Source organism: Ruditapes philippinarum, unplaced genomic scaffold (assembly GCF_026571515.1).
Source record: "Ruditapes philippinarum isolate M1 unplaced genomic scaffold, ASM2657151v2 ctg388_1_1_1_1, whole genome shotgun sequence".
Classification (NCBI taxonomy): Eukaryota; Metazoa; Mollusca; class Bivalvia; order Venerida; family Veneridae; genus Ruditapes; species Ruditapes philippinarum.
The window spans coordinates 73,755-98,417 of NW_026865149.1; the positions used below are offsets into that span (position 1 = coordinate 73,755).

The 24,663-nt window shown below is 33.2% G+C and overlaps 3 protein-coding genes across 7 annotated transcripts in view; 1 reads left to right on the top strand and 2 right to left on the bottom strand.

Moving 5' to 3' along the window:
* Window positions 1–109: 109 nt before the first annotated feature.
* Window positions 110–3,694, bottom strand: LOC132728013 (monocarboxylate transporter 6-like). The gene is made up of 2 exons (XM_060713622.1): window positions 3,099–3,694; window positions 110–2,526 (listed from the first exon to the last, which is right to left on the bottom strand). Exons 1-2 carry the CDS (start codon window positions 3,448–3,450, stop codon window positions 1,478–1,480), a joined length of 1,401 nt encoding a protein of 466 aa, XP_060569605.1. The 5' UTR covers window positions 3,451–3,694; the 3' UTR covers window positions 110–1,477.
* Window positions 3,695–7,006: 3,312 nt separating this feature from the next.
* On the top strand, window positions 7,007–15,113 carry LOC132728012 (uncharacterized). The gene is made up of 2 exons (XM_060713621.1): window positions 7,007–7,811; window positions 13,190–15,113. The coding sequence occupies exons 1-2, from the start codon at window positions 7,311–7,313 to the stop codon at window positions 13,529–13,531; spliced, it is 843 nt and encodes a 280-aa protein (XP_060569604.1). The 5' UTR covers window positions 7,007–7,310; the 3' UTR covers window positions 13,532–15,113.
* A 2,899-nt stretch (window positions 15,114–18,012) lies between these two features.
* Window positions 18,013–24,663, bottom strand: part of LOC132728010 (intraflagellar transport protein 56-like) — a 34,036-nt gene continuing 27,385 nt past the window's right edge. For all 5 annotated transcript variants that reach the window (XM_060713618.1, XM_060713617.1, XM_060713616.1 and 2 more), the window contains 2 exons: window positions 21,789–21,922; window positions 18,013–20,431 (listed from right to left, as the gene is read on the bottom strand). In XM_060713618.1, coding sequence (XP_060569601.1) covers window positions 20,317–20,431; window positions 21,789–21,922 — 249 coding nt within the window. In that variant the 3' untranslated portion in view covers window positions 18,013–20,316. The remainder of the gene's footprint in view (window positions 20,432–21,788; window positions 21,923–24,663) is intronic.

Consider the following 24,663-nt stretch of genomic DNA (forward strand, 5'->3'; position numbering starts at 1 on the left):
TGCGATTGCAGTGGTCAGATATATGTTCATACACACATCTTTCTTTAGCTGAATAAATTACAGATGTTTCAAAATTACTAAAGTATTAAGAAATTCAGTCAGGTTTTTTTGTAATGATTTTATTGTGCACATAATTCAAACACAGCGCCTAAACAAGAGCAGAATGTTTCGATGCATATGATTATCACCTGGTATCTAACATGTTTACATGATATTTAACCTATTGTGTCTCAACTATCTCGTTTCTAACATTAGGATAATATTTCTTACATCACAATAAATGGGATGTATCATATTAAACAAATTCAAATATTCATGAAATGAAATGGTTTTTTTTTAGAAACTATAAAAAAAAGATTGACAGTGGAATTGTAGAAACTTATCAGTTCACAAAATTCAAAATTTCAAAATGTTTCCACAAATTACTTATAGTCATATATCTAATGATCATTTATAGTGGATTGGTATGCATTGCGTACATGTTTAAAGTATTTCAAATGTTGATAAAGACAATAGGAATGGATCAATTGGATGGCCCCCGCCATTATAACTTGTTAATTTTTGACTTCTCGCTGGCGGGGTTGCAGGGCGAAAATACGAATGGCACAAATCAGCCAACATACAAAACTGCAAAATTGAAAACGTGGCAGGATCGGTTTGATGGACAGTATTGGAAAGTGCAAGCTACCATTCACACCCTTTACACAGACTTAAGCAGTATTCAACATTTAACATGAAATGGTAATATTTTGATTTTTGAAACATTCGCAGATGTATTCATACGACGGTTATTATAGAATCTTCAATGTGACACGTTACTGCAGAGGCTATGCAGCCTGCATATCACAGAAAAGCTGTCAAAAGACAAAATTAAAAATCAGGCAACATGTCGAAAGGGTGATTTAACAGTATTCAAGTAAGGATACTGGATTCATCCGAGAAGGAAAAAAAGCAAATAGAAATAACTAAAGGTACCACGAACACATCAATAATGTCGTGTTGAACGAGTTTCAAGGATTAGAAATAAAACATATCTGACTGTATATACGAGGATATATCAACTGGTCGGTTATTATTGTATCATATTTGTCATAAATTCGGCTAAAATTGAGCCGCGTCATGACAAAACCAACATAATGGGTTTGCGACCAGCATGGATCCAGACCAGCCTGCGCATCCGCGCAGTCTGATCAGGATCCATGCTGTTCGCTATCAGTTTCTCTACTTGTTATAGGGTTTGTAAGCGAACAGCATGGATCCTGATCAGACTGCGCGGATACGCAGGCTGGTTTGTATACATGCTGGTCGCAAACGCATTATGTTGGTTTTGTCGTGACACGGCTCAAATGTATTCCAAAATGTAATAGTTCCTTCTGAAACAAGGTCTGAACACGACTTTATCCTGGTTGTGAAGTTTCAATGGTATTAGCCGCGTAGATTCATTTGGCAAATAAAGGTGTATTTAAGGTGTATTTAATCACGGTAGATTTTGATATTGACGCTTTCTTTGTCTGAATATGACAAATATAACAATCATACTGATCCCACAATATATCATACCAACGGTTGCTATGTAGAAAATCAAATTATATGAGCCTGTCACATCGACACTATACCCACCTAGATAGCCACCTATTATATCTCCTATACCCATTACTAGGTAACTGATAGCAAGTGTCTTTGGAAACTGTTCCGTACCTCGTAGCTCTAGCTGTAGAGACGGTAAGAAAGCTATTACGATGCTTGTCGAGCAACCACGAAGTACCATCGCTAAAAACATTCCCCAATACACAGGAGAGGCAACTACACTGAAATGGGCTATAGCCCAGAGTATAAATCCATAGCACATATGCAGTTCTGGTCGAGATTTCGGATAAAATTTGATTAGTGCTGTAGCTAGGAATCTGCCAACAAAACCAAATATTCCGTTTAGTGACAGTAATGTAGCTCCTGATTTAGCTCCAAAACCCTTCAGAACAGCGACGTCAACAACAAACCATTGTTCGACAGGACCGAGTAATATAAACACAAATGTTGAAACAATAAACACCATGAATGCACTGTCTGTTAGGAAACTTATGAAAGACGCGCTATTTCTTTGGTGGGCATTTGATTTCTCCTGTTTATAAAAGTATTTTTTCGAATAATGAATTATAAGTCCACATGGAATGCAGTTGAAATATATCAGGGCGCCCATGATTAGTAAGCATCCGTTCCACGAATATTCTTCAATTAAAGCGTTTGTTATATATGGCATAACAGTCTGTCCTATAGTAGCTCCTAATGTTAGTATACCTAGTGCGAATTTTTGGTTGTTAACAAACGTCCAATTTATAACTATTGATGAACTGAGGGTGTTGACACTGGTAAAAAGACCAACGACTATTCCAACAAGGGCGATAACTGTACCAATATTACGCGCTAAAGAAGCACACGACAGAGCAATTCCGGCGAGTGCAGAAGCTATCATTACGCATGCGCCAGTGTCATACTTCGTAACCACAATCGAGAATAATATTCCACCAGCTAAAATTAAGTGAGAGAAAATGAAGTTAATATAACTGCATGACCATACATGACTGCATTACTTGGACATAAAAAATCAACAAAGAATATAAGTTTATCAAATAAATAATAAATTAAAGTTATACCGTTATAGAGAAAATTTACTTTGCAGAATTATATACACGCACATGTATTTGCATTTATTAATGACTTTCTACTGTGTCTTTAAATAAATTATAAGAACCTCGTGTAATTCTGCTGTTATTACATTGATTAATCATTCTATTATTTTAAAGCAAAATATGCATCGAATATTTGATTGAAAGTACACAATAGTTACGCTATAATAATTGAGCCGCGTCATGACAAAACCAACATAATGGGTTTGCGACCAGCATGGATCCAGACCAGCCTGCGCATCCGCGCAGTCTGATCAGGATCCATGCTGTTCGCTATCAGTTTCTCTACTTGTTATAAAGTTGTAAGCGAACAGCATGGATCCTGATCAGACTGCGCGGATGCGCAGGCTGGTCTGGATCCATACTGGTCGCAAACCCATTATGTTGGTTTTGTCGTGACGCGGCTCATATTACCTAACGACAACCCCATGTACAGGCTCTGTACAAGCGCGGCTTCTGATCGCAGACACTGGAACGCTGATATGAACTCTACATAAACTACCCCTAAAACGCCTACCATTCCAAAACATGACAGGTTCATATATAAACACGCTACAAAAATTATTACACCGCGTGATTTTGACGCGAGTTGTTTCTCGCCATCTTTGATACTTTCTTCTTTACTCTTCTGTGAGCGACTTGAGTTTGACAGAAACCTCGTAGATTTATCACCCGGCAATAAGGAGGATGCCTCCGTTTCTCGCTCGTAACTAGCATAAGTAAACGAAACCTCTACGTCATCTGCGTCTGAAACACGTGATGGCATTTTCAAAGCAGCTACTGTTTTCTTAAAATAACAAATCTACTGTTTTCAATGACAAATCTACTGTTTTCTTAAAATCACAAATCTTTTTTCTTAAAGTCACAAATCTGACGTTTTCTTAAAATCACAAGTCTACTCTTTTCTTGAGCCTAAACATCTACTGCTTCTTAAAATCACAAGGAAATGATAAAAATGAAAAGACCTATTTCAATATCACCTCTTTATGTATCATATATTAATGTTCCGATTATTATCTATTGTACGTAGGTATTGTCTATACATAATACAATATTCATGAGCATGATTTTGAATTAATTAATTATGTTTAATGAGAACAATTTATATGACGGTAATGCAGAAATAAATCCCGAATTTTGATTCGATAATGTGTAGAGAGGAAAAACAAAGGTTTTCCGCAACTAGGCGTGTGTGTTGTCTTTAGTTCTCTCAATCCAAATATCATTACTTCTCTAAACTATCATTACTTCTCTAAACTATCATTACTTCTCTAAACTATCATTACTTCTCTAAACTATCATTACTTCTCTAAACTATCATTACTTCTCTAAACTATCATTACTTCTCTAAACTATCATTACTTCTCTAAACTATCATTACTTCTCTAAACTATCATTACTTCTCTAAACTATCATTACTTCTCTAAACTATCATTACTTCTCTAAACTATCATTACTTCTCTAAACTATCATTACTTCTCTAAACTATCATTACTTCTCTAAACTATCATTACTTCTCTAAAATATCATTACTTCTCTAAACTATCATTACTTCTCTAAACTTTCATTACTTCTCTAAACTATCATTACTTCTCTAAACTATCATTACTTCACTAAACTATCATCACTTCTCTAAAATAACATTACTTCTCTAAACTATCATCACTTCTCTAAACTATCATTACTTCTCTAAACTATCATTTCTTCTCTAAAATATCATTACTTCTCTAAACTATCATTACTTCTCTAAACTATCATTACTTCTCTAAAATATCATTACTTCTCTAAACTATCATTACTTCTCTAAACTATCATTACTTCTCTAAACTATCATTACTTCTCTAAACTATCATTACTTCTCTAAACTATCATTACTTCTCTAAACTATCATTACTTCTCTAAAATATCATTACTTCTCTAAACTATCATTACTTCTCTAAACTATCATTACTTCTCTAAACTATCATTACTTCTCTAAACTATCACTACTTCTCTAAACTATCATTACTTCTCTAAACTATCACTACTTCTCTAAACTATCATTACTTCTCTAAACTATCACTACTTCTCTAAAATATCATTACTTCTCTTAACTATCACTACTTCTCTAAACTATCATTACTTCTCTAAACTATCATTACTTCTCTAAAATATCATTACTTCTCTAAACTATCATTACTTCTCTAAACTATCATTACTTCTCTAAACTATCATTACTTCTCTAAACTATCATTACTTCTCTAAACTAGCATTACTTCTCTAAACTAGCATTACTTCTCTAAACTATCATTACTTCTCTAAAATATCATAACTTCACTAAAATATCATTACTTCCCTGAAATAGTATTACTTCCCTAAAAATATAGCATTTACTTCCCTAAAAAATAATTACTTGCCTAAAATAGAACTTAATACATTATAGTAAATTTACTCATTATACTATTTACAATGTACAAAATCTTTTGCATTATTAATGGGATTTTCTTATGTACAGAAGTTATTAGTTACTTGCAAAAGTGAAGGCAACTAGTACTGGTAAATTGATTGACAGCCTGCCCATGAACGATGCGGAGGCTGAACTGTCCTCTGGTAAATTCACTATGGCTTACTGTCGTGATCCGGAGTGAAAACTACCAACACATCACCACCACCATCTATCATAATTATGAAATATATCACTCACCCCATAACATACATTTCCGTAAATGTCATGCGTTGATGTTAAAAAATCTTACATCTCAAAATGCATGTATGTCCGTGCAATTCGGAAGCCAATTATTTAATCGGAATGTATGAAGCACTTGTGGATGAACGATTATGTGCATCGGTGGTTCAGTGGTAGAATGCTTTTGACTTTGTCGTATTTTGTGTTTTCGCCCCGTTTGAGCGAAAGAATGACAAACTTTTTACTTTGTCGTATTTTTATGTTTTCGCCTTTTCGCCCCGAGAAGCGAAAATACGACATGTGACAAATCAGCCACCATAATGATAAGATTTTGGCTCTTTGGCGTCACTATTCGGTGAACATCTGTTGGTTGGTCGTTGACGGTTCCAGCGGTAAGATAGCGCTGAGGAAGTGATAATGAATACATCTACATATATATTCATCAGACCTGGAGCTTTACAACTATATCTTATAAGCACTCAAATCTTAAATAGATTTAGACTTGGATATTCATCAAATTTATTTTTCATAATAGAAAATTGGTTTGCATTGACCTTCATAGGATGTTATTGACCTGTTTATAACATTAATCTCCATATTATTTCCTATAACATTTTACTGGAAATTCATTTCATAGAAATCATAAATTACTGAATTCGTAACTCGAATAAACTTGGTAACTAATAAAAGGAGTGAAATTTTGATTATTTCAAATGCAACAAAAGTACCACCATTACGAAAACAATGTGACAGTTTAGAAAAAATGGAAATTGAAACACATCTTTTCAGTGACCATAATGACCGTTATGTTGACAGTAGCAATTATTCACAATTATTCAAAAGTATTATTTTTTTTCGATTTTTGGAGGAGTGTTTCTATCATGCGATTTTTTGTGTTACTTATTTAATAAGCAATTTAAAATAAGCTGGTATCTGAATGGTTAAAATAAATGTGTATGAATATAATGATGCTATAAGCGCCTTCGATATGAAAACGCTCTATTACAAAGCGTGCGTTCCCAAAGTCCTGTAGTATATGTTTCATACCCAGCCAATGTTTTTCTCGTTTTTGGTGATCTGTCAACAATGCTATTAGCCACTTACTTTCGCTATTTGTTGTGTATTTTGTATATCTCTTGACACATTATATAATTACAAACGTTAAAGAATTGCGAGAGATAAAGCAGAACTTTGTAATAGTTTTATTCCGTCTTAAAACAGTATTATTGTCATGTTTACATCATTTTTCACTAAAATAGAATCTGTCTCACTCTAATCTTATAATTCTGCACTAACATTCTATTATAGCTGCATAAACACCTTTTCAAATTAATAAATGCGTATCATGAAACACGCCGAATGTCACGAAACTATGTTAAATGGTTTTCTAAATATTGTACATTTTACTTTGCAGTTTTAAAACGGGGTTTTAACTCAATCAATAAGCGATTTCACATTTCATCGGATCATTTTTTGTATCCGTTGAAAATCTCATCTCATAAATTGGAATGCAAACAAGATAAAAGGAAAAGAAGTCCCTGTATAGATCACCATGTTTATATTGATTTTAAACATTTTGTAACATTTGTTTATGGTTCAATTTATTTCTGTAAACAAAAATTCCTCCTATTATTGACGACTCTGATAATGAAGTGGCAATTATACATACAAAAGCCTTTTTATACGAGAATATGGCTTTTTCGACCACTTGACATAGTTTGTAAACGTAAAATAACTTGTATCGAACTTGTTTTATTCTAAATCACATTTATTAAACCAATTGATCGGTAAAGCAAGGTTAGATATAACCTTCTTTCACAGTGATATAATCGGGGGTAGTAATTTTTTAGCAATCGCATTGTCAAATACGCGTTGAATTGTTTGTAATATCTGATAAAATAAATACTTTAAGCAGATGAATAGTTTTAAAATGAACGGATTGATATAAATTTTTAACAATAATGTATAATAAATCCGACACTAATACAAACGTTAAGCTACCGCCGATTAGTGCAAATAGCAGCTCTGGTATAAAAATTAACGCAGAATGTGGAATTAACGGGGGGAATACGTCAAACACGGCGGTCCTGAATAGTTCGGCAGCCCCTACCAGCGGAATGGTGAGCCAAAATCCTAGGGGCACGAGTTCGAAGAACTTGATATATCGGAGCATTCCGCCGAAACCTCACACGTTTACACTGTCGGATATGATTGAACCTAATTTCGCTCATCAAATGGGAGCTCCTCACAGTAAAAAGCTCGGACTAACCGGAAGTTCTTCCTCTGAATTTGCTAAAAGGTTTATGACTAGACCGTCAACTCAGCCTCGTGTTGTGGAATTTAATGTTTCTAAAATGGGATCACAGAAACGAAGGCGAGGAATAAATGGGTTTTTCCCACCTGTAAAACTTCGGGTCTCGGCGAAAGCTGATAAATCTCAAACCTCAGTATCTTTTTCAGAGGTAATTATTATTTTTTTTTTCATTTTTTTTTTTTTTCATTTTTAGTTTCTGAGATATAAAATATTTGAAATAAGAGAATTCTATGTACGATAATTAATTCTTAATTTCTTATATGTACTGCCTGCACATGTTTGAAATGGTTCCAAATTAAATAATAATAAATTACATTTAACAAATAACGTGTGCATTAGTTTTGGCTTATATTGTTGTTAAGCAACATGTCCCTAAGATAAAATGAGCGGTATTTGGAGGATCTATGTTTGGTATTTATGGACAGATTTATCTCTTAGGTTGTTAATTTATTGATTAATTGATATAGATTTTGATAATTTATCATTGACGACATGTTCGTATAAAGCGGCTAGTAAACACAACTCCGTGGTTGGTTAATCTCATGCATTCATATACATGTATATCTCAAACTGTAAGTTTTCAGAAAAATCGCGTGACAAAAAGGAACAAATAAAATCACAGTCATCTGTACCATTCTAATTCAATACTTATAAAATCAAAAGTATTGAATTATTTATTTACGTCCTGTGGGAATGCGGCGGCATGTTGTCATGACCCTGAAATTGTGTGTCAGATGGTTGTGTAACCGTTTGTGGACTAGCAAGCTTTATTGTTGTAAAATGAACTTCAAACTATTGATGTTAAAAATTCATACTGACATTGACTTTAAATGAGCCCCGTCTCGACAAAACCAACGTTTGCGACCAGCATGGATCCAGACCAGCCTGCGCATCCGCGCAGTCTGATCAGGATCTATGCTGTTCGCTATCAGTTTCTCTACTTGTAATAGAGTTTGTAAGCGAACAGCATGGATCCTGATCAGACTGCGCGGATGCACACGCTGGTCTGGATCCATGCTGGTCGCAAACGCACTATGTTGGTTTTGTCATGACGCGACTCAAATAATGATTAGACTCAAAATACTCAAGTTTTTACCTTTACGAAGTAGGACTATGTATATTAATCACTTGTTAAAAAATTCGAAGGCCACGCTTCTTTTACTCGTAAACACTAGTTAACAAACCTCATTATGCGCTTTAAAAACTTGATAAGAAAGTACTAGAAAATGTTTCAATCACGTTTAGTAAAGCATCACACAGTTTGTCACATGTATTATTTCATAGTCAAATCTTTGCCATGTATAAGGGAAGATTCAAACATAGCTTATATAAAATATACATTTTGTATTCTCTGATATTCGGAAATACTCGAGGATACCAAAACGATTCAAATGTTACTACATGGTTGAAATCCAGTGTTTCAGAGGGCCAGAAAGTGTTATACATAGTTTAGCTAAAGTCAGGGCTATAATATAGATTTGGAATGATATTCAGATAAAATGTAAAATAGTTTTGCTCTGGCTAAAATGTATGAAGTGTTTAATTTATGAAAAACTTTCCACTTAAAGTGAAGGTTTTAAGTAATTTAAGGAATAAAATCTTATTATTTTTCATTCTGTATATGTGACAATCGACAGATTTGTTGACAGTTGTATATACATTGTAATAGTTTAGTTTATTTGAGTCTCTGTCATATATGCATTAAAAATATACATACACAAAACACAGTTATTTAATTAAAGACATATATGGCTAAATTAGAATGAAAAAAAAAGATACTTAAACGCTACATATTGATAATACACCTTTAACAAACATATGTATGATAATATCTAATATGAATTCAAAAAAAGCGACTTAGCGACCTAACAAATTAAATTTCATTAAAAGACATATCTGGTTTAAAGTAAACAATTATGACAAATGTGCCTGGTATCAGGCAAATCCGTTTCAACATAACATTTCCTGATCCAGCGGGTTCCGGTATCAGGTCATGCCCCAGCCCCCCCCCCCCCGAATTTTGCTTATACTATTACAACAAGATCTGTATATTAAGTTACGACTTCTTTTTGTAAAAATCATGTAAAAATGACACTTGACCTATAGCCCCAAAGGAAAACTAGTAAAATGCCAAACACCCTCTGGAATATAAATAATGAATTTCCCCTTGTTAAGATTTTGTGACCTCCACCGGTAAAAAAAGCTTGCATAAAATTAGTCCTAATGAATATAAACCTTACAAACATTAAATTTTATACGCATTCAAGTGCTCAATCGTCAGTATTCAAACCAAGTAGATCGATTTTCTTAGATTCATTAAAAATTGTAAAAAAAGAGTTTCAATTCCCAATAGAATTGAGTATACGCTTCCTAATTAACGTTTTTAAAAATGATGAGCTCAGTTATCAAATCGAATAGTAAACACACTGATTAAAGAATGTATCGATCTATAAATATATAATCTAGGGCTATACAGTATTGGGATTTATACATAAGCGGAGTTTGTAAGACATTTTGCCGATACCCTTAACATTAATCTTTGGACGTATACAATAATATGCAATTTTATAATTATTTGGGTGGCGGCCAGAAATATTACTTTACGAAAAGGTGTTAACTGTAATTCGGAAGATATTTATTCAAGTCGTGTACTTTTCAGATTATAAAAACGACTATTATTTGGGTATAATTTAAGTGAATACATGTTTGTATATAGTCTAAAAAGAGTTATTTTAGTTCTAGCTGTTTGAATTACGATTATAATTATGTGTCTTGTTTACTTTAAATAAAAAAATCGAAAATTATAAGAAAATATTTGTTTCTCTTCTTTGCAAGTCGATATTTTGTACAAAGAACACACAATAATATAATCCTGTAATTCAGTCCACTGAACTAAAATCGTTATATTTTGTAATAGCTTAAGTGTTTCCGTTATGAAATACAATGCTGTTTTCATTGATGTAATTATATGAACGTGCTCTGTCGATATTTAAAACAGATGTAATGACGTCATACATATATCGACTTGATTAAGACAAAGCGGCCGGTGTAATGTGGGGAAGGTGGGCAGGCAGGGATTTATGACTTTAAGTTATTCTCAGTATAATTTCATTATGTGCAGATCATTTATTCACATTGATAAATCTCAAGCAATGTCCGAAACCAAGAAAAATTAAGGAAGGTAATGTTATTCTTGTCGGACATTATTGGTTATTTGTGCCAACACATTACCTGCACATTGCCCCGGCATTTTAGATACACATGGGAGGTAAAACCTTGACACATTTCTACCGTTACCCTTCTCTGTCCGCTCTTCCCCGGATGTGGGACCGGGTTATATTTGACTATTTTTTATTGTTTTATTTTCATGGTCAAATTAGTTTATTGCTCTTTTCAATTCTACTGAGATTTGAGGACATATGGTTTAAGAAAAATAGGGCTCGAGCCCATACAAAGGTTTAACGACATATACCTGAAGCAGTAGAAAACTGTCACCTTAGATTGTTCGAAATAATGTTATACTCTTTCAACTTGCCATTCCTTTCAATGCCACTAATATTTAATTTATCGTACGAGGGATGTTCCAAAAATAATGTCACTTGATGCCAGTATCTGGTCATAGCAATTGTCAATTGTTGCCAATAACTACGTTAAATATCATTATTCTTGCACAGCAGAATGCCGGAAATTTCATCTGGCATGGGGTGACAGTTGAGTCGCGTGCCAAACAACGTCATTTTAGCGCATTTTATGAATGAACCACGTTAAAATGACGTCATTTATCAACTGACGAAGCTAATCAACTGAAGAAGCTAATTAAGCGAAACATGTATTGATATTTACATGTGTGTTGGTTCTATTACTTTTATACTCAAAATCAATTCTACCTTCTACTTTTCGTACCTGGAATTCTCTTCCTGAAACTCTTCGATTTAGTCCAACTTTAAACATATTCAAGTCTAAAATAACCCCAAATATCAAAAGACCACCGTCTTACTATAATACAGGCACACGTAAAGATCCAATCCTTCACACAAGATTAAGATTAGGATGTAGTTCATTGAATGAGGATCTGTTCAGAAGGTCTATTGTGGAAAGTCCAACATGCACATGCGGAATGAGAGAAACTGTATCTCACTTCTTATTGCAATGTACCAAATACAGAAATATACGCGAAAGATTTCTCACTAATTTAAATTGTCCGGCTACAGTAAATAATCTTCTTTACGGTAACGAACATCTCTCTTCTGATGAAAACAAAACCCTCTTTCAGAATGTCCAAAAATTTATTACACAATCGAAGCGCTTTTTGTAAGAATTACTATCAGTGTGAATAAACTTGTCTTTCCGTACGCTCATATTTCCTTACATGTTAATATTAATTATTAAACTCCGATATATATATTCAATCATACCTTTCCTTACATTCTTCCTTTCTTTTAGCATTTCACCATAATTTACCTTAGATTTTTCTTTAGTGATAATTCAACAATCAATTATTCTCTTATTTTCTTTGTTGTACATTCAAAGAGCTTACATCTAACCGCAACATTCTTGTATCTTTATCTTGAAAATTACTTTTACTGGAGAGGAATTGATATAAGTATTGTTTTATTTGTTTTCCAATTCAGTCTGAATTACATTGTTGTGCAATGTTTGTTAATGTCATTTATGTACAATTTATTGAATAAATAAAGTTTAAACTAATGTGTGTTGGTTTTTGATCTAACTGTCCTGTCATTTTAGAAAGGAACTATGTGCTTAGGATGACGTCATTTCGCCGTTATTAAAGTTGTAAATTCATACGCTATTGTAAGGAAATAGTTATGGATGAAATGACTTTAATTTCCATGAACAAATATCTTATTGTGGTAAAACATTTTAAAAATGAAATAATATGGCAGAATATGCAAGAAAATATATCTGACATATGTTTGCGATTCGGATCGGAATATCCGTCCCTCGTCAAGCCTCGTTACTGCCCAATGGGCGTGTCCTTTCGGGACAGATATTCCGGTCCGAAACGCAACATATGACAGATATTATAAATCAAGACAAATCGTAATTCCCAAAGTCATGACTCATCACCGATTCTGTATTACTGTATTATCGACATTTTCCTTACCTTAGAATTACTGTTAGCTAATGGCTTTGTGGCAATTATCTTTTTTAAACGGTGTTGGCATTTGTTGTTTGTTATTTGCTTATTTCATTTTGATAGAGGTCTTTTAGAGCACACTTTATTTGAACAAAAAGTATGCATTAGACAGAATCGATCCAGTTTTTGTTTTACAGAAAAAAGAGATACGATAAATAGCTGAGTGCCAATTAAAATAACCGGTATTTCTGGAATTTAGATAATAGAAATGAAACAAGACATAATTTTTCAAAATGTCCGTGAAAATGTAAATCACTTTTAGGAGCTTTGAAACTTAGTAGAGGAAAAATGAAATTTTTACCAAGATCTAAAATAGATAATAAATTCAAGGCATAATTCAAAAATGTTCTTTTTTCTCTCTATTGCAGCCACCACCGCCACCCTCAGAGCCAAGCCCACTTCAGCTTGTCCCAACGGCCTATTCAGAGGTGCGACCAAAATCCGAATCCCGAAGCATTTCGCGATCATCTCGTCAGTCTCACAGATCTATACGCAAAACCCCGGAGTCGGTGAGAACAGCCCCACCACAGGATCACACTTCCATTTATCCGGACACTTTCGAATTTGACGACCTTAGTTACCTGCCACGCCCTAAAAAGTATTTACCAAAACGAGACTTACCATGGGTATTTAGATACAAAGTGAAAAGGAACATGAACGAGTTGTCAAAAATTATGGCTAGTAAGCCGGGGCCAATGATTGATGTATAAGAGGGCAGTTGTCTTAGAATGTTATCATATATTATAAAGATACAAATTACGTCATAAGATGACGACAAGAGGGTCGATTATGGTAATGGCGTTATGACGTCCGTATAATCTTTATTTTATTTAATGTTAGATATAAAGACATTTTACGTGCATTTAAAGCAGTCATTCATTTGTGCTGGAGTATAGAGTGTGTATTTGATGTTTTTGGAGCTAAATGTGATGTTAGCCAAAAGACAACTTTTTTCATGACGTCATCACTCAGTGAACGTTTATAAATGACGTCGGAATATTACACATATTAGTTTAATAGAAAGCAACATTTTACGGTGCAAACAAAATTGAATGACTATGTGGTTGCAGTTATAAAACTTGTGTTTGTTCCACAGTGTATGGTATTTATATGCGAAAATCATTTAAATCTAGTTCTATTTGGCAATTTGCAAAACCTGCATTTAAGAAAATAGCAATAGTATATATATACGTGAAACTGTTAAAGTTACTACACCTATATGTTTTCGATATTCGCCATTATATAGGTATGGTATACTTTAGCAGGATGTGTAGACTGTAACAAATAATCATCAATAAAACTAGTGCTAATTTCAGTGTATAAACAAGTCTACTTCCGGTTATCGCACGAAAAGTTTCAGACGTGACCGGAAGTAACATGTGCTAGTAATCACAAGACAGAATAAACATTGAATTACAGGCTTGCAAGACATTGTACAGAGATTTTGTTTATAATCCACTGTGAATTTCATTTCATGCCTTTTAGAGAATACAGTTTCCTCCGCAATTCCATTACACTTACAGTTTCTCGTTTTATCCTAGATAATTGTTATCATCTTCCAAAGACCTCCACCATTGGACTGGGTTTCAATTCGTTTGTATCGGGGTCACTGAGGCGGAAACTGTATTTGCCAACTTTCTCTCTTAGAAAGGCTATGTTTTCATTTGTCAAAACGATATCGGTGGAACATTCCAAATATGGTACCGATCACCGGTGTACCAGAAATGTAATCTTATATGTGTTTGAACACTGTCTTTAGCGTTTAAATTATATGCGGCAAATACTTATATTGTAATGGTCATTTATGTTATCAATAACATTTCTAATTGCTCAATGACTCGTTTTCTGAAATTGATACCCGGTATTTTATAAAGGTTATAAAGATTTATATTTACCGAATATCAATTTTCAGCGGACGACGAATCTGCCGAACTCTTGATTTTAATATTATATTTAATATTTATTGTATTCAAATTTCTTTCATTGTTTTTTACTGCACATGTAGTCAAATTCAATGCATTTAAGGTTTAGCATGTGGAAATGCTTAACATAATAAGTATGTATGTATATTATAAAGTTAAACTTTTAAAATATATATGTAAGTGAGTGAAACATGCACATTGAAAGTAATAGTTGAAGAATGCAAGCACCTGCTTTTATCATAGCTTTTCAGCTGACATGACAAGTTACGTCACAATGTACATTTTTGTTTGTGTATATTATATTGTATATTTGAATATATATATTGTAACGTTAAACTTTTAAAATTAAAGATAAATAATACAACCCACACGCTTCCGTACTCTTGCTTCTTTACACATTTTCACTACTGTTTACAAATGTATCGAATATGCTTGTCAATCCAAACACTAGTTGTGCCTTTGTACATCTTTAGGTTCTAGTCCCGGGCAACGTTGTATTGTTTTGTAAATGACTTCTTTTAATTCGTTTTATTTCTATTCCCCATCGGAAACCTACAAAGTGAAACGTCTCTCCCAGAAGAACTTAGTAATAATTATCTTATGTATTTGATGAAGCATGGTAAATTATTACAGATACTTGAACAATTAGTTGTTCACCTTATATAACGTCAATAACCATTACACGGAACCTTAGTTCACAGTGTATTCCCGAAGAATATTAAGTAATAGAAAGAGCATCGAAACACGAGGCTATCTGATTTGTACGAGGGGGGCGAGTGCCGAGATTGCCGAGTGTTTTGAAATTCTTTCTCTTTTGTATCATAGACAAACATAAAAACACGTTCCCTGTTGTCACAATATGAAATCCCGGAGAAAAAGCACAATGAAAGAGCATCTAAGTATGATATTTCTGTCGCTTTCCCTTTCTCTGCCGTCACAATAAGTAAACCCCAGGAGAAATGAGCCAATCAATGGGCATGCTCTAGAGTGCGGGTAACTAATAACGCACGGTGCATATATTTGTACACGATTTAACTCGTACATATTTTCAACAGAAATGTCCCCAAATTATGATACAAAGATATAATATTCGATGTAGCTGGAGATTCAACTTGGGAACCCTATATTGATATTTATGGCCAAACATGGTTACCATCGGACCACAAGACAACTTTCAAATTGATAATTATGTTGGCAACGTTAGTGTACGATACGTAAGCAACTTCTATAACGTAATATGTAGTAACTTTTACAAGTTCTCCGAAGTCATTTGAGCATTAATTAAATAATATAAAAAATCATGTTATCAAATGTTTATGTTTTTGTATTTATATGTATATATTCGCTAATCAATAACATATTTTAGCAAACACTAATTACACTCGACAAAATGTCGTAGACAAGGCCAAGACGGAGATAAATAAGCGCATAAAACAGGTTGGTTGTGATTTTAGTGAATGCGAGTTACCATGCGTTTTCGACAAAAACTCAATAATAGAGGCAGTGGCAGTAACATTTTTTTTTAACTGAGACTTGTAGACAATCTGTCCTTTAGTATGCAATTAAAAAAAATCGAATATGCTCTTCCGTATAATGAAATAGCAAAAACCCAAATGATGGGTTTTCAAAGTCAGTCAGTGTACATGGGTTGGTTGAACAAGTAATTTTAGGCGTATCGGAAGGTGCAACGGTAACCAGATACATGAATAACTAGATATAAACATATTGATAATCTTTATGTATGAAAGGTAATGTAATTATAAGATCTTATAACATCTTACCATGTAGATATAACAAATGGTACCTAGCAGATACAGTGTTCGTTTACTAATTGTAAACATCAAAGAATATGTTTATCAAATTTCCCAATGTCAAGTAGAATATAACTCCCGAATTTTTTAATTAGTTCTCGTATAAAATCATACAATTTGAACAAGAGTAGTACTGTTTCATTATTAGCAGAACAGAGCACGCACTGTTACTTTATAAAACACTTCAATGAAGTTTTAATGAAAGCTATGCGCAGGAATTTCAATCTGAATTGTAATATATTTAATACCCGAACTAAGCGTCTACGTAATGAAATTATAAAAGCGACTACGTGAAATTCTCTAGAATGTTATAATTATAAACTCAATGCTAGTCATATTAGGAGTATGTTAATTAGACATGTATTTCCCTTGTTACACTTACATTAACAGTGTGGTTAACAAGATAGATGCCCTCAGTTGCCACAGAGCGGGTTCAGGCCGGTTTCAGCCGTAAATCTAGAGGGTCGCAAGGTTGATACACTTCGAAAGCTTAGAGCTCAGAAATCTTCCTGGTGGGACATATACTCTCATAAACTCTCATTGTGATAAAGTGAAACTTCAAAATGTCAGTGTGACCTTGACCTTAGAGGTAGGGACATAATTCTTGGACGCGACACATCGTCTTGATGAGGTAGACATTTATGCGTAGTTATTTAAAAATCCTTCGATGCATGACAGTTACAGTCCGCACACGAATGTGTGTACCTATTTACTCTTATTGTGATGTGAAACTTCAAAATGATAGTGTGACCTTGACCTTTGAGGTAGGTCCTTGGACGTGGTCCTTGGACGCGACACATCTCTTGATGTGGTAGACATTTGTGCCAAGTTATTTCAAAATCCCTTAATGTATGACAAAGTTACAGTCCGGACACGAATGAAGTGGGGTCGCAGACAGACAGACGGACGGTGTGGCATAAAAAAGAAAACATGTCCTATCACCAATGCTTTTAACCAAAACAAAATAATATGGTCATACTTGATACAGGCAATCCATTGACGTATTGCCCCTTTTTGTTGCCATTGAAAGCAGATTTCTTTGTAGAATTTAATGTTATGAACTAATGGAATGGACTGGCAAGATGAAGCTAGGATGTACAGACAAGTCACAATAGCTCACATTAAGAAGGATGCGCTCTGGTCATATACTAACAGACCAGTCTAGACTGCCAAGGTATTTACAACTAAATTATATGAGCCGCGTCACGACAAAACCAACATAGTGCGTGTGCGACCAGCATGGATCCAGACCAGCCTGTGCATCCGCGCAGTCTGATCAGGATCCATGCTGTTCGCTATCAGTTTCTCTACTTGTAATAAGGTTTGTAAGCGAACAGCATGGATCCTGATCAGACTGCGCGGATGCGCAGGCTGGTCTGGATCCATGCTGGTCGCAAACGCATTACGTTGGTTTTGTCGTGACGCGGCTCATATATCTTGATATACACAAAAACTCAGTTTCATTCTATTTGGTAAAATTTATTCAATAAATTAAACATTTTATTCTTGAAAGATAAAAAATTGTACAGTACAGCATGAAGTAAATTAAGTGATACGTTATTTTTTTAAATAAGCATCAGCAAATGTACATAATATTTTCTCTCTTATGTACTTATGATATAGTCATTTTCTACAGAACATATATATATTCTGTGCAGTGCAGTCGAGTAAAACTCATCTTTTAGATATTAAATTCTTGCATGTATAACAATTTCAGTCTGTAATCCCTCACATTCATAATGGACAAGCCTAATTTCAAGTTGGACTAGACCATTTTACCAAACAAGACAGTCATTACATGTATAAAGATCTTTACACTTATTAGTTTTTAGACAAAGGAATGTACAATGAAGGCCACTAATATAGACCTGGACGGAATTATAAAAATAAATATCAGCATTAACTAAGATTTGAACAATATATACAGAAATTGTATCATTTAAATACACATATAATAGAAATATTCTACATCAACAACTCAAATGTCACCAAGTATTTTGCTAGGTTTCTAATTCATATGTGGGACCAATTATACAAATTCTTTGTCCCAGTTCATATAAATAATAATCTTATGTTAAAATCTTAAGTTTTATTCTTTGTCCCAAACCTATTTTTTCATATGTATCCCCCCCCAAATATATTTCTAAACAAATATTTTATCATCAATAGGTCAAAACCATTATTTATGCCTTAATGAGACAGACTACGTTTTAATGAGTTTAGTTTAAATATCTAAAATTAAAGGCATTTCAAATTCAAATGATTTTCTTTCTGTTTTACTAAACATACAGAGAAAATCAAAGAATAATCAAACAGAAAATATTCTTTAAGCTCAAATAAACAATAAAATGCAATGTCAGACATAATGTATAATAATCAATGAGATTTTCTTATATCACAGCCTTTCAACAGAGGCATAACTTCAGTCCATGATGTCATACGATATTGAACCCAAGGATTCAATATTTAATCTAAAGACATGAAATAAACCCAAAGACAATAGTCACACGAGGATCAGTTTACAATCAGATATAATACATCGATAACCTGACAAAATCTGAAGCCCCAGACTGTGACCTATTAATTCTTCCAAATGTGATTTAACCATGTACAATGGGTTATAGCTACAACAATCTAACATAAAAATAGAACAATGTAATGAAACAATCTTAATGATTGCTTCCAACCAGCAGTTTAGCTTGTGATATGTTAACCAACTCTACTTAACAAGGGAACATATACTTTTTACACAGTAATTCATAATGTGGAGCAGTAAACAAATTGTAAAAAATTTCATAGAAAAATATAAATGTTAAATGATGTTTTTTATTTGAAATTTTATGATGAACTTATGATCTTTCTACATGTATAAAGCTTCTTTACTTCAATTTATTTTTCATAAAAAGAGAATAAAAAATTGTATTTATTCCTAATCTTGCAATAAATTTTAGACAAAGCTCACATATGCCTTCATATCAAAACTACAATTATACTAGATTATTTATACAGCCAAATTCGGAATGTAGGTCAAACATTCCAATATTTATTAGTGATTTTAACTAAGCATTAGAATTTGAATAATAATTTTCAAGTACACACAATGAAGTAAAGGTTCACAAGTTTAATCAGCATGTGGCTCAGAGCCATGTGAACAGTTGACAGTTCAAAAATAAACTAAAATCCTTACACTTTACACAATAAGAAGATTAAAAGCTTTCCCTTCTGTTAATTGTTACAGTTTATAGCTCAATCTTTTTTTGTCCTTTAATAGCAAAGAAATACAATTAATCCTTAATAATCCAAGAGGAGAAAAGTCAAAAATATAAGGCTTAGTGTTGGCATTGAATGATAAGTTTTCAACCTGATCTTTAACCTTAAGCTTTTCCTTATCAGTTAATATTAAAGAAGTACTCATCTCACAATTCTAATTTTTTAAACCATTGCCGAGAATTAAATTTACTCCAATTTCAATGAAATCTGTTTTTTATTTTTCATTTTTGGAACATAAACAAATATAATCTGTACTTTTATGAAATAAGCAGATCGTAAGATATCTTTGTATAAAAACTTTTAAATAATTATAATCAACAAGTTAGTATACTTGTACATTACAATACATCCTCCTTACAAAAGCCATGTATCTTTCACAAGCCTCACATTTCAAGGTCAAGGTCAATTTTTTAATATGATATTAAAGCAAAGAGAAAAATCTCTTCACAGTATATGATGTTGGATGTTTGGTGAACACTTTTATCTGACACATCAAGGTAGAGGAACGAGATTTTCTTTGGCCCATTTCCTCATGGTACGGACCATATATTCTACCTGTGGTGTGCTGGAATTTCTCAACATGTTGATAACATCTCTCAATGTCTCCCTGTAACATTAAAATACATGATATTACAACAAGATATGGAATTATTATATACTTACAAATGAAATATTGAGAAATATTGATGAAATAAAATGCATATTTTCATATTCAGTATTTTCACTGTAAAAATTTATTTTTCACTGCAGTGAAACATATTTTCCGTATTTTCACTGGTGTCTTGCCGGACTACTTTCTTTTAAATTCTGCCAGTACACAAAATTTAAGGGAAAGTCTTTCAAATTTTAATGTCAAAAAAGAGAAAACTGTATATATAATAAACAGAAAATTCAAGTTTTTTCTATAAATACATGATTTATTTTCATCTTGTGGCATGAAAATTACCATATTTCACTCGTAGCTACCGCCACTCATGAAATATTTATTTTCATACCACTTGATGAAAATAAATCATGTATTTATAGACAAAACTTGAATATCCTCTATTTATGTACACTTTGGTATACATTAACTGTAAGAAATTAGTCTAGTGTTGCAACAAAATATTAATTCAAATAATTGAAACATTAAATAGGGTATAACTTGCTCAAAACACAATTGGTTCATAAAATGCATATACAAAAAAGTATGTTTTTATTAAAGGACAAATATTCCCCCCTACCTTTTATCAATAAAGAAGAAATTAGCCTTCTTTCAGAGACCATTATTAAGCACTAAAGTGTTAATTTCAAAGGCTTATCTTAAAAGACAGGTTTGTCTGTATTCCTGATGTATTATCATATTTAATGGGTATGAAAATTGCATTTCTGCAGTTGTTAATATAAGAGCGGAATTCAAAACCCGTCAGGGGCAAGAATTGTTTCCTTGAGCAAGAAACTTTACACTCATTGCTCAGTACTGGCTGGTTGCAGTAACATATTCGAAAGTGTGTCTATAAGCTTATAGCTTCCTACACAATCAGACTAAAATAAATTCTGTATAAACCAATGGAGGAATTATTGCTCACTGATGTTAAATTATCTTCAAGCAAACTATAACAGTCAATCTAGATTTAAAATAATATTATGTCCATTCAAGAGTAAAAGTCAAATCAACTTTACACTTTGCTTTAACTGTTTTTAATTTTATTTTGTGCTTCACAAAAATAATAAATGACTCACATGACCCATGGTAATTTTTTTTATAAATATCCATTGTTATCAAAAACGTTCACTTGACAACAAAAATTTGAGCATATTGTCACTTTAAGTTTGTAAGCATTTTTCTCTGTTATTTTATAAACTAAGTTAAGTTGGAGCGAAGTTAGTTAGTTGGTTAGGTAGTTACATACACAATGTTCAGGTCATATTTTGCTAAGCTATATTCTCAAAAAATGTTATAACTGAGATTAAGATGTACGCACCTTGGTTCATGTCCGGCAATGATAAGTTGGAACACACCCACACAGGCCCCTCGTTTACCCTCCCAATACTCTGGGTTAGGATCTAATCTTTCCAGAACATCAAATGCTTTAGCTGCATAGTAAAACTGTCCCATCTAAAATCATAATTAAAAGTAATTCATCAACTTATCATTCATCATGAAATAATTCATTTTATGATATAAAATGATTAATTTTATGATGAAATAATTTCTTATGATATGAAATAATTCATTATGAAACAAAATAATCATGATACATATTACAAATAATTTTAGCATAAATCATTAAATACTTCGAGCACTAAATCATTTATGCTTACATAATGTATGTTCCTTTTTATTAAGTCTTAAATTGAAAACAAGATTGCATTTGAGAAATGCTATGCCACCGCATTACACAAATTGAAGTGTATGAACAAATGCTGTTGAAGAACGGGTCTTTTATTAACCTCGTGTATTATTGTCTGGATGAGCCGGTACCAATGCAAAGCCAAAGTATTACTATAAACTGCTAGCATTCCCTTGCAGAAAGATAAGCAGACGACAGCCTAAATTTCATGACTACATCAAAGGACAACACAGTAAGACACTTTGTCAAAGTCAGCTGATAATCAAAGTTCACTTTACATCTTAATCTGTGCACATGGTTCACATTTCATAGCTGTACATCAAAGGACAAGAAAGTAGGTCACATAATCAAAATCTAGGTCACTTGATATAAAAGTTCAATTTTACAACTTAAACTGTGCACATGGTCAAAATTTAATTGCTGTACATCAAAGGACAAGAAAGTAGGTCACTGTCCCCTTGGGCAAGGCAAAATTTTGACCCAAGGGTTTAATTCAAAACAATCTTGATACAGGTCCACCAAACAACATTTCAAGTCAAATATCTAAGCTGTAGCTTTCTCCCATTCAGAAAACATTTGTTTTATTTTCTGTTTTTATTATGTGTACTAAATGAAAATCAATGCCCCCAGGCAGGGCCGATTTTGACACCAGGGGAAAAATTTGAACAACTTTGGTAGAGGACCTACAGATGATATTATATAGCAAACATCAAAGCTCTATGCCTTGTAGCTTCAGACAAAAATAGTTTTTATTTTTTTTTTACTATATGTACATAATGAAAATCAATGAACCCAATTTTGACCCCAGGGCTATAATTTGAACAATCTTAGTAGAGGTTCACTTCCTAAAGTCTCATGCCATAAATTTAACCTCTAGCCATTGTCATTTCAGCGAAGAAGATTTTTCAAGTTTTTACTTTATACATATAAGGAAAACTATCGCCTCTAGGGCAGGGCAATTTTTTCACTAGGGGCATAATTAAAACAACTTTAGTAGAGGACCCATAGATGATATTATATACCAAATATCAAAGCTCTAAGCCTTGTACCTTCAGACAAGATGATTTTATATTTTTTACTATATGTACATAGTGAAAATCATTGACCCCTGGGGGTTGGGCCAATTTTGACACCAGGACTATCATTTGTACAATCTTGCTAGAGGTTCACTACACAATGTTTCATGCAAAATATCTTAACTCTAGCCTTTGTAAATTTAGAGAAGATGATTTTTTAAGTTTTTATTATACACATATAAGGAAAACCTATGGCCCCCGGGGCGGGGCTAATTTTGACACTAGAGGCAAAATTTGAACAACTTTGGTAGAGTACCTATAGATGATATCATTTAACAAATATTAAAGCTCTAAGCCTTGTACCTTCAGACAATAATATTTTTTCATTTTTTACTATATGTATATATTGGAAATCAATGACCCCCGTGGCAGGGGCAATTTTGACCCCAGGGCTATAATTTGAACAATCTTGCTAAAGGTTCACTACACAATGTTTCATGCAAAATATCTAACCTCTAGCATTTGTCAATTGCTAGAAGAAATTTTTTTAAAGTTTTTACTGTAAGTTTTTACAATATACATATAAAGAAAACCAATGACCCCAGGGGCGGGCCGATTTTGACCCCAAGGCTAAAATTTGAACAATCTTGCTAGAGGTTCACTACACAATGCCTTATGCAAAATATCTAAGCTCTAGGCCTTTTGGGTCTTTACAAGAAGGTATTTTAAGTTTTTACTATATATGTACATATAGTGAAATTCAATCACCCCCCGAGCGGGGCCGATTTTGACCCCAGGGCTATAATTTAAACAAACTTGCTAGAGGTTCACTACACAATGCCTTATGCAAAATATCTAAGCTCTGGGCCTTTTGGGTCTTTACAAGAAGGTATTTTAAGTTTTTACTATATGTACATATAGTGAATATCAATGACCCCTGGGGCGGGGCCGATTTTGACCCCAGGGCTATAATTTGAACAATCTTGGTAGAGGTCTACCAGACAATGCCTTATGCAAAATATCTAAGCTCTAGGCCTTTTGGGTCTTTACAAGAAGATTTTTTAAATTTATTCTTATAATTCCTTTTGGTTGCCATGGCAACCAGATTTCTGCATGGAATGAAATTCTTTGAACAACTTTGTGAGCCCTTCACCCAAGGATCAATCCTGCAAAGTTTGGTTGAAATTGGACAAGTGGTTTTTCACAAGAAGATTTTTTAAGTTCACTATATAATCTATATAACACACACACACACAAACAAACACACACACACACAGGTGAATCGCTATATGCCACCGCATCGCAGATGCTGCGGTGGCATAAAAAATTACATGTATGGAAATAATGCTATGCTTGCTGGTGACCCCTGACCTATTATTGACTAAACTATCTTAACAGTGGGTCTTGAAACGTTAAAATTCTAAGAAACAACATCAAAGTTTGTTTTAAAGATTACTGTTTAGACCCCAGAGTTCAGCTTTGGTGTGCTT